At 40.0% G+C, this 19053-nt stretch overlaps 1 protein-coding gene across 1 annotated transcript in view; it reads left to right on the plus strand.

The window, feature by feature from the left end:
* The window catches only part of HSF2BP (heat shock transcription factor 2 binding protein), a 33738-nt gene extending 18599 nt beyond the window's left edge, over positions 1-15139 (plus strand). The window contains exons 6-7 of the mRNA XM_075033618.1: positions 5644-5747; positions 14418-15139. Coding sequence (XP_074889719.1) covers positions 5644-5747; positions 14418-14626 — 313 coding nt within the window. The 3' untranslated portion in view covers positions 14627-15139. The remainder of the gene's footprint in view (positions 1-5643; positions 5748-14417) is intronic.
* The last annotated feature ends 3914 nt before the right edge of the window (positions 15140-19053 follow it).

Here is a 19053-nt window from a genome sequence, read left to right on the forward strand (position 1 = left end):
ATGCTACTTAGTAGCCAAAAGCACCATGCGCTTACGTTTGTAAAAGGTAATGCCCGTAAAGGGACCTTGTGATACAGCATTGTAAAGAACAGGCCATGTTACACAGTTCAGATGCTGGAAAAGTTGTACTTCCCAGCTCATGGAGAGACTGAGTAAACTATTGTCTTTGCCTTTTTCTCAGAGCTGTTACAAGCTGAGGATATATGGCCTTGACTGAGCAAATTACAGTGGCTTAACGAGTACTTGCTCATCCACTAAGCTGTGGGCACTTGCCCAGTACACCTGGTTAATTTGTTCATGAAGATAGCTTAAGTGGTGGGGTTTTTTCATAAATGGGACACACACGCACACACAAAGAATTCATACCCAAGCCAGCTGTCACAGCTCAACTGACAAACAGCAACCCTGTCAGCCACAGTGACTTGACTGCGTCCATGCATGCATTTAGGCAGGTTATATGTGATAGGCATGAAATCAGACTCAGTCTTAACTTTGGATAGGTTTTATCTTGCCTAATCTCAGCTATCAGAAAGCTAGATGTCAAGTATCTGCTAACTGTCTGGGCTCCTTCCCAGTTAGTGGAAGGAGATGGTGCTGGCAGATGATTGCTTACTCAGCCTGTGTTAGGAGGAATGAGTTGCCCTCTGAAGGTGCTTGCCTTTCCCCATTGGGTAGCAAGGGGGAAGCTGAATAGCCTGTGCTATTCAGTGGTTAGATGCTTTGATGTCAGTCATTTACTGTGTTTCCCAAGTGTTGGGCTTGAAGGTCAGCCCTCAAAACAGGGTATTTAACTCTTGCAACAGTGGGGTTTGTTTTTGTAAAGCCCCAACTAAAAGATTTGTATGAGAATCTCAACTTAAGAAAGAAAAGGTAATTTGTGCCTTCATGTATATGACCAAAAAAAAATATGAAAAGAGGGCCTGTACCATTTCAAAATCTGTCCAGAAAAAAAAAATTATGAGAGGACTTTATTTTGAGAGGAGGAGGGAAAGGGAAGTGTTCTTAAACACACACACACACACACACACTCTGAATTTCAAGCAAATGTGTGTCTATGGGTCCAGATACTTTTTTATTTTATTTTATTTATCATTTCAGATTGTATTAATGTAATTGGACAATGTAATTGGATGTGAGGGACTTCCTTTTGAATTGATGTTTTGGGTGGGTTTTTAATTATATTTCAAAATCTGCCTGCTTTCCAGAAGAATTACACATGGTGATATAAACTTGGCTGCCATACAGCAATACTGGTAAAACATACATAAAACGATCCCATGAAGTGGCTAGGGATTCAACAGGGGCCAGCCTCTTAGGCTAACAAATTGAGTGAAGCTTAAAAAACATCACTGTGGTATGACATGGAAGGACATCACCAACTTAAAATTTAATCAGTTAAAGAAAAAATTTGGCTTATTTTCAAGGATATGTTTGTCCTTTGCTCAATGTTGAGGTTTTTCAAAAATATTTTTCTTTACTCTGTGACAAATCAGGGGAAACTGTGAGTCTAATTCTACACAGAGCAGTATCAAAGTAAATGGAAGAGTTCTCTTTCCTCTTCTAGTTCTACCAATCCTGTGTTTTACTTGTACTGGTACAGAAATAAAAAATCTACAGGGAAAAGCTGTCATTTATTCCAGCACTGCTACAATATCCATTGTAGTCCATGAGTATGTAATAAATATATCCAAGGCATCTACATGAGTGAGTGCTGGTACTGAAATCTCGTGGGTGTCTTTGCCTTTCTGAAATAGCAGTGGTGTGAAAGACTAGGTTTTCTTCTCATTGGTGTAGGGTTTGTTCAACATTTGTAATTGTTAGGCAGCCAATAAACATTTACATAGTTGTTCATAGCTATAATTAAATTGTTAGGAATATTCAACTTTGCTTATGTAGCAGTTGAAAGTAGCCCATAAAAATATGTACTTTAGTGCATATTAGTACATTTTCTATACTAATCCCATGTATTAAGCAGATGAGAAGGGGCTTTAGCTGTGCTTTTAGTTCTAGATTTTAAAGAAACCATTGACAGATATAGTAGTACAGGATGTTAATTAAATTTGGCTTGCCTAAATAGGAAGACTATGAAGTGCATAATTAAAAAGCCCTCCACATTTACAAAAAAACCCCCGAAGTATTGTTTATCTAGTAATTATGTGTGTCAGGTTTGCTTCAATAAGCACTTTTGCAATAATTATCACAAACAATACTTACTGGAATGTGCAAGTACTAGAGGTGAAGGTGGTATAAAGGGCCTGGAAATGCTTCTATGTTGTGCTCAGGTGAATGTGTTTAATTAGTAATAATATGTTACTACATTGGCTTGTGGGGTGGCTTTTGTCTTCTGACACTCCAAAACCACAGCACTTCCCTGGATCACCACCACTCAGCCCCTTTTTGTCTGCACAAAGCAAACAAGTGAAATAAAAATGCAAACATAGCAGTATCTTTTTACGTCACTTTATTTCTAACTGCAAATGTCAAACAGATTAAGGATGAAAGACATTGTCAAGAAATTCCATTATAAGATACTGTTTTATTGATCATTTTCATTCTGGCTCATTATAGGTAATTATGGCTGTGCTCCTTTGTCAGGGGTTGGGTTCTGGAAGCCAAGAAAGAGCTGTATGAAAAGAAGTGTGGAGGCTTTACAAGTTGCAATTTCAGTTCCACAGCACCCCTTGCTGCTTGTCAGTGGCCACTGATGCAGTAGTTTTAATAATCTACTATTTCTTCTTCCTACTGCTTAAAAGCCTAGGTGATCAAACTCACAGTGGTGCAGCACATAATATAAATTAGGCCTCTTAAAAATCAGTTTAGCCTGCAATGGGCTACTTTCTTTCCTGCTTTCTGAAGGTATGCGCGGAGAGTGTCCAAAAGTCTGCTGGTGGCATAGTAGCTTAAGCTGTGAGAATAGGGTGTGAGGTGTGAAGTCCATTCGGAATAACATTATTTCCCTTTTGTTTGGAAACAGTGGCAGTGCAGTGGCATGCAGGTTTATCACAGTCATGTGAGATAGCAGCTGCCAAGCTGGACCCAGAATGGAAGAGAACATTCCAGCCTGCTTCTGTTTCTCTGTGTTTTGTATGCAACCCAGCACCCAGCTGTGAGTGGGTATGATGACATGTTCCATAAATGTTAGGAGCCCTGCTCATTCATCTTCCCTTTTCATTGTCCAGAAGATTGACTTGCGTGTTAGCATCTTTGAAAAGAAATAAAATAAAAAGTAATAGCATTCATCATAGCACATCATAAAGTACATTAATGCCCTGTCCCCCCAGCTAGTCCACAGCTGTAAAGATGATCTTCATAAAAGGCAGGACAGGAGAACATCGATAGAAGGGTGAAAGAACTTGCAAGACAACTTCTCACTCCAGAGTATGGCTCTTTTTTCAGGAACATCAGGGACCTCTTGGCTCGAAGTTCATAGTACAGCAGTGATCTGATTCTGAAGGAGGCTGAGCATTAGTTTGTCTTGTTAATGTCAGTGGGGATTTTTTCTGGATGCTTTCTGCTTTTGAGTATCAGGTCCTATTCCTACTGGAAGTTAGAGGGAAATTGAAATAATTTGCGTCAAAATTACTGAGACTATGCTTAGCTGAAAAAGAAGGTTTTACCCACCAAAACCATAAAAAACTTGTATCAGCAATGTGGAAGAAGGCGTAACAACATCAAATGTTTGAAAGCAGAACTTAGTTCAGCAGAAACTGCAGGAGAAGATTTAATCCCAATGAAATGCTCTGCATTGAGTATTAGCAATCATTCTAGATAGCTTTGGAAAGGGAGGCTCATTTTGAGCCCTAAGTTACCATACGTGTCTGACAGTGAAAAGCAGCTTAAAATAAATTTTGACCAAGGCACTTTCTCTGCGTAGAGAGGCAGAGCTGCCATTTCTGCATGCAGCTTCCTGTACCTTACAACATTACCTTGGCTCTGTCATGGCTAAGGCTGAGGGGCTAGCAGTAGCCAAACCCCTTTTGCCTGATGAGTTTCAGATTTTGCAACTCACTGATCATACCGAAGCTTTTCATATTTGCAGTAACTTCAGCGTGAGCCGCAGTGGGAGAAGCTGGTGGGATCGGCAGGCTAGAGCAGTCCTTTAAAATGCAGAGCCTTCTCCAGCCTACCTGGTTTTCTCTCTGTAGAAAAGTTGAGACTTTGGTTTAATTTATAGCCTGTGATGTACACAGCCCCAAAATGACTAAAGAACTTCCTATTTTAGGAGGCTGATAAATTAGGAAATCCTGGTTTTGAAAGCTCTTGAAAATGTGGCTGAAATGAACATATACTTACTATATGTATTTTTATTTTGTTATTTACACATGGGCATGCATGGTTTCAGTTTGTCAGAGATGTCATCTTAGGTTTTTTTTTTTCAATGGTTAGTTAAGGAAATGTTTTCTAGCTGCCAGGCCACAGACCTTTTCTGTCACCTGGAAGACAAGTTATGGGTTCTGTCCTCCTTCAACATCAATGACCATAATAGACCAAAAGAATTCACCTTGTAGAAAAAATTATGGCTTTGAGTGGGTCCAAATGTTATTTGGAAATAGTTTTGAAGAGGTGTGGGTGAGAGTACCATTTGGCCTGTCTTATCCTGGTGTTGATCTATGCTAAGACAAGAGCACAGTTTACAGCCAAATCGAATTCCAGTGTTATTGACCTTAAAAAAAAAAAAATTCCAGTTGTACATTGAACATAATCAATCTGGATTCCTGAAAGCAAAGTAAATAGGAAAGTCCATGATGACATTTTAAGAGACAAGCAGTTGTTTTTTTCACAGCAGGGTCTCACTCGATGACCCAGATCGTATGGCCCTGCCTGACTGTGAGGGGCTGGAGAGCAGGCAGAGCGAGCCAGTTCTCTGCCTTGCACCCACAGCAGAAGGGACGAGTCTAGCTTAGGAGGGAGTGTGCTAAACTGAGCTGGGACTACTAATACCTTCCTCTCCATCCGTCAGGCCTGTCCCCTTCTTCCAAATGCTTCTGTAGGCATAGTAACTTCCCCTGCCAGCGGAGAGAGACTACATTGGTGTTTGCTGTATGCTAGCTTTATGTTGCATCTGTTCCTGCAGGCAGGAGGAACAGGAGGATGCTTGAAAGAGGATGGCATAAGCAGTGTGTCTGTGTTTCAACTGACTGGAGGGTCAATGTACAGAAAGGCTGGTGTTGCACAACCGATGGAGCAGAGACTTCCTTTAATGTTGTTTCTAGTACTCAGTATACAGTCTGGCTTTCTGTGTTTCCTAGTGGCCCTTTTATTTGTCAGGGCAGACAGCTTATTTGAGATGATCATCTGCCCAGTGGGGACTGGCACTACGAAGGCTCTATTGTATAGGTCAAGTGGTCACATAAAGCCAAATCCTGGGTTTGCACGTTTTATGTAATGGATCTCATGGAGTTTGATGAGACTTTCTTACTCACACATGGGATGTTTGTCCATGTGTTTGAAATACGTGATTTAAGAGCAGAGACAAGGTTTTGCACAATATTGCTTATATATAATTTGAGACTTGTCTCTTTTATCAAAATATAAATTATTAAATAGGCTTCTGCATCAGTACATGCTTGGCATAAATAGCAAAAGATGCCAAAACATGCAAAGAAATCAAAGTACATCATATCTTTTTCCTTTCAATTCTAGGCTAATGCTAATGTCACTTTACAATGTGAGTATCAACTTGAAAGGCTTGAAGTACATCAGTGAAAGTCCAGGTTTTATTCCTTTGCTTTGGTGGCTATTGAATGGTAAGTTGCTCTAAGAACTTTGTAAATCGTGACTTTGGGGATTGTAGATTGGCAATAGGTGTTGCAAATAACAAAACAGGAATTTATCTCTGTAACCTGATTATGTATAGCTTTTGTCAGATTAGAAGTAAACAAAAAGGGCAAATAGCTAGAGGGAGAAGGTACGCATTTCCCACAATATTTTTGGCACTGTATGTAATATTCCATTAATATAAAATTTATGGATGGTAGAATTAAAAACAGGGAATGGAGAAATTTGATGAAGTGGATTAAAAAAAGCCACCTGCATTTTCATGTACCAACTTTAAAATAAACCCTGAGGGGAAACTATGTATCCGATCACTACCATTTAACAAAAGAAAATATAACTGTGTTCTGCCACATTTTGGGGAAAGAAGCCAACCTCCGTAACTGCACTCACCCGTGACAAAAGTGACCCCTTCTACAGCTGAAGAGAGGCCTTGTGCTCTAATAGGATTTGAGCTTGCAGGGCTTGAGTACTATTCCCAGCTTTGCCTTTGGCCAGTGCAGGACTTCAAGGACATCAAGGACTTCTGTTGCCACTGTCAGGTACATGAGTGACATCAAGGCTCTGCTCTTTTGGAGACTTCAAATCCGTGTGTAGGAGCCAGCAGAGATTGACGTTGCCAGTGTGCATTGGACTTGGCTGGCAGCTGCTGTGTGTGCAGATTGTAAGGGACAGTGAGGACAGCAGTAAGGACAAAGCCATGACACTGTCCTGCCTATGAACTGCTCCTAGAGTTGCTCTGTCTTGGCTTTCTCAAGCTTTTGTGGCTTGTCCATGAGAAGATTTTGGTGTGCAGTTCACAGGACTGGAGAGGTCAGTCATCCTGGGGCTCTGTGCTGCTATGCAAAACCCTGTTGTAATAGAACTAGTAAATACTAACAACAGCCAGAGTGAGAGAGGTTCCATCTGCTTTTTCAAGGAATTAATTTCATATTGAAGTTTTGGAAAGCTTTGATTTGGGGTGGTAAGCTGGAAGCTAGTTGTATTGCTTACAGTTCCCTCCACTATTTTACAGAAAATGTAGGTAGTTGTGCTTTTCACCAAATAATTTACTGCTTTGCAATGCCATAGGCTCACTCTTCTGAGATTTCAGAAAATTAAGTAATCCTTGTAAGACTGTTGGAAAACACCTGTTTTATAGTTTGTTTTTAATATAGTTTGAGAAAAATTATATTCTCAGAGAACTCTAAATACATGGTCCTTTGTTCTGCTGTGCTTCAAAGTTTAACATATATTAGTCCAGATTTTCCTTTTACTTTGTTTGGCTAATATATACATCAGCTGTTGTTCTAGCAAAAAAACCCAAATCAAAACAAAACCGAAACACCCTCAAAAATCCCTGTCTGAGTTCCCAAATGTGCCCCTCTAAATGTGATAAAACAAAGAAACTAATCATTTGATGAAGTCTGTTGTTTGAAGAAGGCTCCTAGGTCACATAAGAGGATGAAATGTGACACAGTTATTATTAATTTGCAGCTGCTAATGGAAATAAGATATGGAAAGGCTACTCTGCATTTTGAAAGTGTTAATTGTGTATAGCTGGGTTGTAGAAGGAAGGACGGGCATGGCTAATTCCTTCACTTTTTGATGATAAAGTTGTCCAGTTACAGCAAAGGAGGAAGATTCTCAGATATAAACCACATCTGCTGGTTCATTTTCCCAACTTTGGAGGAAGTCTGCTTACTGTCAAGGGGGATTGCTGACTAGTTTGTATATCAGATGAGAAGTCAGATCCAAGACCCTGTCTTGTTCCCATCATTTTGTATGAGATTGCTGTAGTTTTCTGTACATTTAAACTTTTTCTAAATGTTTCAACTTGCAAAACTCAGTAGCTTCCTCCCACTTTTGCTCCTCTCTTGTTTCTGTGGCCAGCATCTTCAGCTTCTGCTAGCCATGATTCAGTTTATAAACACCTGGAGCTGCTACAGCATAAGGTCTTACAGTTTTTTCCATGCAAGAGAGTAGAGCTCTACACTCTGCTGGCAGGGTATCCTGTATATGCTGCCTTCCTCCAGGAAGCTTTTTCAAAGAGTGTTTTGATTAAGGCTTATGAGATGATTCAGCTTTCCACAATTCTGTAAGCTTTTATCAGCATTCCCACTAAGAGAGGCCCCAGAAATCATCCGCTGACTTTTTCTTTTATTATTTATTTTCTTTATTTTCAGAGAATCATCCTGTTTGCTTTTCCATTGTCAATCTACACGTGTCTGTGACCTCAGCCTATACATCAAGGCCATTTTTCTCCCACTGTTTTGTATGCAGCTGATAAATCCCTCAAATTCCTTCTCTGAATTCTCAGTCTCTGCCCAGTCTTCTTGTCCACTGAGGAATGTCCTTCCCCTTAAGTGAGGAGAGCAAATAATTAACTTGATTTTCTTTATTCCCCTTTGTTGTATCTGAAGCAAAGAGGGATTTGATTCAGGTTGTCTAGCAGGCTTTTTGGCAAGACAGATATACGCCTTGATATTGAATACATGGATGGTAAGAGAAAGGAGGAAAAATCTTATAAAGATTTCTAGTAGAGCAGGAATGTTAAGAGCAAACTGGGTTCATCTCTTCTACTGTCTTTAGAAAATTTAGATGAGCTGGTATGACTTTACACTTGCTAACAAGAATTCTTAATAGCTCTTTCTGCTGGAGGCTATACTGATAATAGGAGAAGACCAAATGTTTGACACACTTTTTGAAGGTAATGCAGATCTCTGTAGTTTTAGCACTTTATGAGGTGGGCTATTTTTTCTTTTTTTTCCACCTTTTTAAACACTGTCTAAAAGATGAGCACCCTTTAATAAGCAGCACTGATTACTGAAGATACTGTGATAGCTTATGTAGCTGTTGTATTCTTGTGTAGGTCTTGTCTGTGCCTACCTATGCCTTCCCAGCCTGGTGCCAGAATAAAACATGAGAATGATGACTCAGATTTCTGGCTGTGGAGCAGCTTGTGGGATCAGTAGAGTTCTCATCTTGTGGAGCACCATTTGTTTGCAGAGCAGCTGTTCCCATCCTGGAGAAAATAGTCAGCTTTCCTTTTCCCCATCAGCTGCTGTCCCTTTGTTGATGTCTTGGCTACAGGTTTTGCATAACTTTCAGATTTAAAGAAGCCCTGTCCTCAGCAATAAAAAAAGAAGTTATATAATTTGGGTAGACATCCACCTGAGATTTGTCAATATTTTTTCTGGTGCTTTACATCTATAGATGCAATAAGACTTTCATTCTGTAATTCCCAAAGAGGTAGACTGGGACTTTCCTCTGCCAAGGATCTTTTGAAGAAGAAGAAGATGCAGTCAGCTCAGGTATTAATAATAAAGACTAGATTTATGTTTTTCATTTTTGATCATACAGAGCATCTACCAACAAATGTGTGCTGGAGAAAATGGGTCTAGGCTCTTCTCTGTGGTTGGTTGGGTTTTTTTAACTATCCTGTGTCTTTATTTTGGTTTTCCCCACTTCTCTTTCCTTTGAATGCAGTTAAAAAAATTGCTCTCCTTGGATACATGAGAAAGTGTGGAATTCAGAGAGACTGTCAGTGACATTTCTCATCTATAGCTGGGAAATTGCTCCAGGTACTTCATTAAAGGAAAGACAACAAGAGAAGTATGACTAATTTTAGATCTTGCCCTTCAGTTTCCTCCACCACAGTTCCACACGGAAATCTAACCTTGTTTATCCAAATTCTTTGCAAATGACAGTCTCTATTATAAATGCCTGTATGAAGCACATTCTCATTTTGCTAATGCTGCCTGCAACCTTCAATATTTGCTTTTCATGACTAACCCTGAAGGTTTTTAATGTCTTGCTTTTCTGTTTGAATTGGTTATGGCTGTGAGAGTTTTTGAAAATTCAGGTTATTTGCATGGCAGCATGTTATTTAAAAGACATCTGGACAAACAGAACCCCCCTATTTATAAAATGATGACTGTATTAAAAGAAACTTTGGTTCATAAATCAAAACCTCAGTTAGCAGACTTTCAAGTACACAACAGTTTCATACTTGTCAGACTATGAAACTAGTCTTAAAAAGAGGATTGCCCTTCTTGGCCTGTAAGACCATGTCCATTTTCTTAAATGCAAAGATGTCAGCTCTGACGCAGAAAGTCCCTGAACCACAGTTAGCTGAGAGGCTGGAAGAGTGGCCAGGGGAAGTCTTACTGAATGCTTGCCCTTTTCCATACTCTTCTCTAAGCAGCTGCTGCAAATGATAGTTGCGTAGATGGAGCTCCAGCTGGGTGCAGTGTGGCTGTCCTTGCCATCCGAGCAGGAGTTTCTTGACTTGGTCCTCACCCTGCCTAACAGCAGACTCCTGCAAACTGATGTTCTCCTGAGGAGCACAGTATTTCTTCTTTTGTGAATATATGTAAGAAACCTTAAGTCTGGTAAATGCATCTATCACTAAAGCATTGGTTTGTTCTTACACTGTTACTCTCATTCAGTAGCTACTGTGGGAATCCTCAGAAGCCCAAGCTAGGACAGCTGGACAATGTATCTAACAGCTCACCAATCTGCCAGCTGCAGAGTGATGTCTGTGCAAGCTTCTTTTCACTTGCAGCCCCTAAATAGCAGTCAGGCAAATTGGGACCGAATTGCTGCTTCGATCTGGACCCTGGGAGTCTTTCTCAAGGATTTCCCTGATACAAGCGTGACAAGCATGTGTCTGTAGGAAAGTGGGGAATTCTGGTTAGCTGAACTCCATGTCTGACAGTGAGAGCAGTCACCTGGCTGGGAAGGAGACTGAAGCAAACTGAGCTGTTCTACGGGAGCTGGGGCAAGTATGTTGTAGAGAGAATGGGCGTTTGCATCCATAGGAATTGCAGCAGCAAAGCTCAGTCTTTTTTCTGCCGTGGTGTTCTCCCTGCTCCTTCCCCACATGATGTCTTTATTGCGACATTTCTTGTCTCCTCAGACCTATCAGCATTATGAAAATGTCCGGAAAACTCTCTGCTGCTGTAGATACTGGCTCAGCTATGCCAGCATTGGATATGCAAAGAGATCTTACATGGGGCAAGCTGTGCCCTAGCTCTCTCTGTTGGACATGCTGTGATCACAGGTAGTCTGACAGGTTCATAAAAAGGAAAGGGGGAGTGGTGGGTTGCCCCTTCATGCTAGAATCAGACAGTAATTGAATTGAATGACATTTACGACAGTGGTGGGAAGCTTTTGAAATACTGCTCTTGTACATAGACATAGCTGTAAACAGCTTGCTGGTAATAAATCTTGCATTCAGGTGGCCAGGGAATGGTATGGGCACGTGTAAATTGAGTTCACACAACTCAGAGCCAATTGTGGATAAGCTGTTTAGCATTGATGTAATGCAATTACTTAAACCCTGCTGTGGGGAACAGTTCATCTAAGAGCATGGTGCTAATGACAGATGTGACTAAAATCTGTCCACGTTATCAGTTGCTTTTGTCAGTGACTGAAAGCCAGTGACATCAAACGGTAGTGCTGGCAGCTAGCAGAACGTCAGCGAACTCCAGCAGTTTCAACACCTTGTTAAAATTGCATCAGCATTTTATGATGGTGGTAGGCTTATGCTACGCTTGTCATCCCTGACTGAGGCAAGCAGCTTGATTTCTTCCCCTATTCCCCAGAAATAATGGTAGTAGTTTTGAAATTTTAGTTGAAGAGATGTGTGTACTAGTTGTTGGGAGGATATGATGCAGTGATTTGATTACAGCTAAATGATTTTTTTGATCTTGTACAAACAAAATGTTACTCAGCTAGTGTAGAAATTACTAAATCTGAAAGGTATTGAAATAAATAGAATGCTGAATAATGAAGATTCCTTACATTTCTTCTAATATCCTTTAGACAGGGTTTTTAGAAAAAATCCCTAATGATATTGGAGAGACAAGAGAAAGACTTCTAGGGTTGGGGTTTTTTTTAATCCTCTTCGAAAACATGATTATCCATAATAAGTAGTATTATCAAAACCACATGTAATCCTAAGGAAGTATATTTTAAGGCATATGTATTTATTTAACTCAAAGCATCTCTGAATACATGCAAAACAATGGCAATCAGAGGTTAAATGCGTATTAAGTCATCTTCTGGTGCAGGATCATTTCCTCCTTTGCTGTATGCCCGAGTGCCTAATCTGTTCTTCATTTGAGTGACTCAAGCCGTTGAGCTTCCCTGGCTGATGCTGGAGATTCTTCCTAGAACCTCTTTGCTCTTACTGGAAAATGTTCTTGCTCATCAAGCTGGAAATAATTTCCTGATCTCCTACAGATCCTAATTTTGTTAGCTCCCCTGCTAACGCTTCTTCCCTGATCAATTCTTTACTTTCTACAGCCTTTAAACACTTGCAGATAACAGTAACATAGATGCCTGTAATGGTATTAATAACAAAGGAGTTTTCATCCAGGGATTTAAAACATCTTACATACATGAAGCTTCCCAGCAGTACTGCAAGCCATTAAAAGTATTAATGGCTTTATTTCATGGAGGAATAATGTCACACGGAGGAAGATTGTAATGAACTACATAGATTTCATTCCCAAAAGCTTCTTTCTTTTTACCTATTTGGGCTATGGTTTGTTGCTGCTATTTCTGGTGAATAAATGTAGAATAATACTAAGTACAGAGAAAGGGGGCAGGTGATATGTGCGGAATTTGAACATTATGTCTGACAAAAAAAATAGGAATTAAAAAACCAACTCTGGCAGGCATGAAGACAAAAATAGAAGGAATGGGAGGACAAATTCAAGGCTTGTAGTCATATTTTGAATAGGTCAAAATAAATCTGAAAACCAAAACTTGCACCCAAGTTTTTTCAAAAGGATTCATTGAAGTGTTGCTGTCCAAGAAATTGGACATAAAGTCTTGCTGTCCATGAGGCTGAGTTGTAGCATTTTTCCATGAGTTATGACTGCTCATCACTCACAAATTGCACCTGCAGGTATTACTGGAGATGATGATTGAAAGATACTCCTTAGAGCCTTCAACCCAGGTGGCAGCAACAGGGGTGGCTGTGCTATGGGTATGGCCACTTCTGCAGGGTGTGGAGCACTAACCATTGTCTTTTTTTTTTAAATGCTGATTTGAATGTCTAAAGTTGTCCAGTATGCCCAATAGCCAGGATTCTTGTTGCACAGAAAATCAGAAAATGCATGTTATTGTTTGGTTTTGGACAATTCCTGTGTCCTCAGATTGTACCCCACTCTCCTAGCTACCCAGGGGAAAGTAGAATTCCTTTCTGAAGAGGTTTACTCTTTAAATAAGGAAGGAGGTTTGGTAGAAAAGACATAAATATCTCATTTATGATGGAAAATGGAGAAAGAGAGAGATAGTGCCTGGCTTGTGGGTGTAGATCAGATGTCACAGTCTTCTGTTTGACATCTGTACTTCAGCCACGTGCTAGTGGGAATTATTTAAAAATTCCCATCTCGACAGTCAATTTCATGCTTAAAGCCATAGTCGTCTTCACTGCCCATCACATTCCGTTTTCTCCCCTGGGTGCTTTCAACATTTCCCCTTACGCTTTAATAAATAATTCTCCTTAGTCCTTTTTCAGGTCACCAGTGTTAGGTATTAAGTAAGCCAGGAAAGGAAAGAACTTTTCTCAGCCCACCAAATGCTTCCTTCAAACTCAGTACAGTATGGTTTATTGCTGCACTGCATTTATGCTCCTTCAGTGAGATTTTGGTCTCTGTGGTGATTTTGTGTGCAAAGTGATCTGAATTAATTTTTCTCAACATTTCTGCACAACGCTTTATCAAAAGCTTGCTGAAGACTAGGTATGCTAATGACAAACACATAAAAAATGCATGGCATGTGGAACAAATAACTACTTTAGCCATAAAAATATATTATATGCTTTCACTTGGAATATGCAGAAGAGAAGTGCAAAAATGGGGCTTTCTACCACATGCTTTTGATAAAGCTATAAACAATTAAGTGCAGATGGACTGTTGTGAACGATTAAAATATAATGCTGCTAATGTTTCAGTAATTAAAAATGCATCCTGTGTTCTTAACAGTAGAGTTATTATATGTCTTCCTACCTTAAGTCAGTCAAAGGTCTTTGCTACATTTTTCTGATGCATTCCTAAGCAGCAGTGCTTAGCTTCAGTACCCATTTCAATTTTGTGTAGACTGAATTCACTTGGAAGGTTGATACATGGTTACCAGGAAGTTTTATAAAGATTAATATTTTATTGAGCTTTGAAGAAATCTGAAGGCTTGTATAAAAAGAACTGAAAGAAAAGCCTGGTAATCTACTGTAGATTTGATCCGTTGGTCTGTTTGGTTTTTAAGTCTGAATAGTCATGGGATATAGCTTGTTCTGCTCTTAAATTGGATTGCATCCAACAGTATATCTTGGCTACTGACTGCATAAATTCAAGTTAATAAATTCCCTGATTTGTAGCATTTTCAACATTTGAAAAACAAGAGAAAGGTCCCTGGTTATCTCTCCCTCCCAAACACTGCTGAGCACGAGCTGCCGAGGAGGGCAAAGATGTTGTTTTCAGGTTCCTTCTAGAACCAGCCAGCCAGCACCAAATGGCAGCTGTGAATTATGAAACTTCAGTTTTTTCCCTGTCTGCCTGGTGGGTTATGAGGAGTGGCACTGTAGAGCTTTAATGCTACTTTTTTGGACTCGCTTCTAATAAGCACTGGATTTTTTCCTCCCCCACTTTTAGACCCAGATACCGAAGTTTGTCTTCATGCTCTGCGGCTCCTCCAGTCTGTGATTCTAGAGCCAGAAGTATTAGCCAAGTCAGCCTCTGAGATGCGTGATACTTTGCCATTTCAGCGTATCATTGCGCTGTCAAAGAGCCGCAATGCAGAACTGCAAGCACTTGCAAAAGAACTACTTGACGATCTTAAAATACTTGAGTATGAAGCATAGAAGAGCTCTATGACACCAACTGCTTACGTCTTTCCTATATTTTTATGCTGTGAGAGTTGTTGGAGTTGGGCTTGATTGAAAAAACTCTGCCTAAGTTCCTCTGACAAAATCTTTTTCAGGAATTAGGTAACCCAACTAAAATAATACGTGGGAAAATATGTTGGGTTTTAGTTGCCTAAATATAATCTTAGGTGATCTGGTAGAGATGGGGCAGACTTAATTTCTTTGAGTAGGTTTTTGTTGATAATGGGTTTCCAAAATGATCCAGGTTATGTTGTCTATTTGCCGTATATAGAGGGAGTAAAGCAGTCATCTCATTCATTGATAATATATAGTTTATTGCAGTAGTAAATAATCCTTTTGGTCCATCCTTAAGAATTATTGTACTGTGAGGAAAACTTTGTTGCTTTTCCTAACTCTTCTGTGTCAGAATGCATCCCAAGTTCCAGTTTTATTGTTGATGTTTCTCACCTCTCTTTTTCTATTCTAATAAAAGAAAAATTAAATTCTGTAGCATGTAATGGATTCTGCTTTCAAAATTCGCATTCAGATTCACTCGAACTGCAAGTTGACCCCATCTGTGGCTGCCAGGCATACTAGAGACTGACCCATTGTTTTTTCAAAAGCCCTGAAAGAAGGAAATGAATTACTGTTGTCCGTGGTACCTCGCTGTGCACTGAAAAGCCTAAAATGAACTGCTGCTCTGTCGTGAGCAGCATTGCCTTCCCTCACAACTGTGGTGTTTGTTAGAGCTTCTGTGTACAGCTTGCTTACCTTGGTGGTACATACAAACATTTGTGTGCTTTGTATTGCTAGAATTTACACATTTTTTAGAAAAAAACAGCGTCTATTTCTGTGATGACAGAAACCCAGCCAATTAGGTGATGCTATTCAAGGGAATAGCAAATGAGAAATGCAATGCTGTGGTAGCAACTTTTCCCATACTAAAGTTATGGTACCTCAGCTGTGAACCCGATGTATTAACAGTGTGGACTTCTAATCCAAATGTATAGAAAACACAAAGTAAACTTCATGGGGTTTAAATGTTGTGATTGGCAGACAGTTTTAGAGGAAGACCATTGTAAAATGTGAAGTTAAGGTGTAGGTGATCTCCCATTAGTCTGTTTGCAGAATGATGAATATTCAGTTAGAAATGTTATAAATCAGCTTAAAATTACTTTAAATAATTGGCTCAAATGCTGCAAACGGTAGCAGTCTGATTTGGGACTGTCTAAAATGAAGATTAAGATACAGATCTTGCATAGATGAAAGGGTTGCATGGGGTTCTGCTGTGTCTGATTCAACTACATTGAACTTATGAAGTGCAGATTTTTGGAAGGCTTTAAATCTTCTTTAAAGTATGCTTTCTTTGGATTTGTTTTCTTATCTTGCTATCCTAGTTAAACCTCCTAGAGTTTAATCCTGAAGCGCTCAAAATGATAATCAGTAATTTTCTGGAATATCAACTCATGAAAGTGTTCAATTTTAAGAAACACTAAAGGGCATCTGCTTTCCATTAATGGGGATCTGCTCAGGAAGGTCTTTCATCAAACCTTAGGAAGCCAATAAATAACAGAAAAAGAAAAAAGTAGTTCTGTGAGCAGAAGAGCTGGTGAAGCCTCATGTCCTGTGGATTAGAGATATTTCTTGAAAATTTTCCTGTCCTTCCCAGCCCTTCCCCCTGAAACCAAGTCCACCCAAGGGGCAGCATGGAGCGCATGAGCTGAGGGTGACACAAATGCTCACGGCCAGGTTCGTGGGCTGTGGCAATGGGCTGGTTAGCTGCTGCCAAGCAGGGTGTGCGCCGCTCTGCCAGCTTTGCCCTCGTGAAGTTTTTAATTTCGGTCTTTGCTGCTGTTACCCTGGCTGGTCATGGAGCTTGAGGGAGCTTAATTATCTTTGAGAAGTCTTCCCCTATGCCAGGTTCACTGGGAGCTGACTGACAGATTCAGTGTTATGAGAGGGAGTGGAGATGCAATTGCACCTCATTTCTATATGAAATCAGGAAACAAAACACTCAGGACTGCTCAGTTTAATTGTGTGTCCACTGGCATGGTCAGCACTTAAAAGCCATGCTAAAATAGGTGGTTTGAGACACTACAGTTTTTCCCCAGCAAGCTGTTCAGATCTGATGATAACTCTTTGAATGTCTCCCAGATGATTTTATTTTCAGGCGTAGCTCACCAGGACTGTTTGTGCAGAATCAAGCCATAATGATCCACTGACCTTGGGAAAGTCTTTTTTCTGTACTAAGTGTTTCATTATGTGAGATTGATAAATAAGAAAAAGTCACCCCATCTGTGAAACACAGTGTACCTTCAAAAATACCAGACAGCAAAAATACCAGAAGCATCAGAGAGAACCTGTGACAAACAGGCCTCTAGGCAAGTCTTACTTTGTCTAGGTGTTTCCAATTAATGCTATAGTTTTAATTCTTTATTTGGGTTTATGGAAAAGAAAAAGACAACATTTAAGGGGAACTTGTTATCACAGGGAAGCAAGTTCATAATACTTTTTGGTTTGAAAAAAAAAAGGGGGTCACTGGAGTCAAACTGTGCTGAAGTAAGGCAAGTGGATAGAAGCCGGGGATAAGCCTGACCCCTTAACATTTCAGAATATTTGAAATTTCATTAAAGTTTCTCATACTGAAATATTTTAGTAAAATAAGTTGGACATTACTAGTTGCAGATGACCTTATGAGCTGTTAGATCTTTTTGCTGTTTTTCAGGTTCCTTTATTCCCCACTCCCCCATTTGATAAAGCCAAGGACCAGCCCCCTTCTCCTGCTCCTCTACAGGGCTAGGGCTGTGTTGCAATTAGTTGAAGCTTTTTGCTGTGGGAATGAAGCCTGCAGCTTTCCATGGAGGTGTCTGCTATACCCCATGCATACATGGTGGGATTCTCCCAGACCTTGGTGTCTATGATAAACTAATGATCTGTGCTCTCCAATCAGTGGCATCAACGCCTTCTTTATTGTTTCTTTCTCCATGCTAAAATTGGTGGGAGTCTAATGCCATTGACTGTAAAGAAAGCTCCAGTGACTTGCCGAGACAAGGTGCCAACTGTTTAGTTTAGATGGCTAAAATTAGGTGAGATGTGGATCCTACCCTTTGGTGTCTATTTTTCAATAATAGATACAGAGCAAGTTTTCAGATTACCCTACTATTTGCAGACAGTGTTTTAGAATTTCGTTTGTTGGTAAGCTTGAGAAATCCCTGTTTGTAGGAGAAGAGCGTTTAAAGTCTTAATTTGTCCTCATGTGGCTAGTGCCAGAAATTAGGCTGTTAAGTAACTGTGGATCTCCTTTGAGTCTCCCTCTCCCTTTTTTTGACAGTTTATGAATAAAAGAAAGCCTCTAAATAACAGGCGGTGCTCCAGAAACTTAAGAGCATGTCAAAGCTTTATTTACAAAGTGGAACAGGGGGTGATATACAGAACACAATATAACACTATAAGGTGATAACATACGCATTATAAATCTCTGGTTTTACCTTGCTGTGAAGTTTTGCTTCCGTCTGAAACTGTAGGCCATTAGGAAGTTTTAGTGGTTTAAAATCAAGAGTTCTGCATATGCTTTGGAAAACACCGGCTTTAGAATGTTCCTTTTTCTGGATCCTGTTGAAAAGTTTGGGATTCTTCTGTGTAGTAATTGATTAATTGCATTACTAGCTTGTGGGAGAAAAGGCGGTTCACACAGTCAAAGCACTTGGTTTCACTAGCCCTATTCAAAGTCTGCAGTTACTTGATCGTTGCCATTTCCTCTGTTGCACAATCTCAGAGTTTCAGTGAAGAAGTAAATGTGAGTTTGGTGTTGCTTTGAGATTATCAGAGTTACTCCAGATTTATATTGATGTAACCAAAAGCAAAATTTGACTCATACTAAGCCGCCTCAAAAGATGAAAAATCTGTTCTAAAAATCCTTAGAAGAAAGCGCCTGTTTACTTCACAGTATCAGCTGCACGATTAAAATTGAACTTTACTCCTTTCGGTTTTATATACTGCGTACAGAGCTGCTGAAATGACGTCCGTTTGCTGACGCTCCTGGGAAATACTGGCTTTTCATATTTGATGTTGATGATCAATTAGATGCAAAGGAAAAATAAATGAGGATCCACTAAACGTGTTTCCTGTAACTTAAGAAGTTTATCTATGTAATGTACTGCCCCACCAGTTCTTCCTGTGGTATCTTAGGCTGATGTTTGGCCTGGACTATGAGCTGGCTGAAAAGAAACTGGAAAACCTCAGTAGAAGAAAGCAAGGCCCAGTCTGAAAGCAGTCCTTCCCCGCTGGCTCTGTGTCCCGTGCTGAGTGGCAGGCATGGCAGCATAGGTGGCCTGGCATCTCTGAAGAGGACTGTGAGTTCTTAGATGAGAATGGCAACCAGCTGCCCAGTTCCTGAGGGAAGCTGGTGTTTGGTCCCATGCCGA

Source organism: Buteo buteo, chromosome 8 (assembly GCF_964188355.1).
Source record: "Buteo buteo chromosome 8, bButBut1.hap1.1, whole genome shotgun sequence".
Lineage (NCBI taxonomy): Eukaryota > Metazoa > Chordata > Aves > Accipitriformes > Accipitridae > Buteo > Buteo buteo.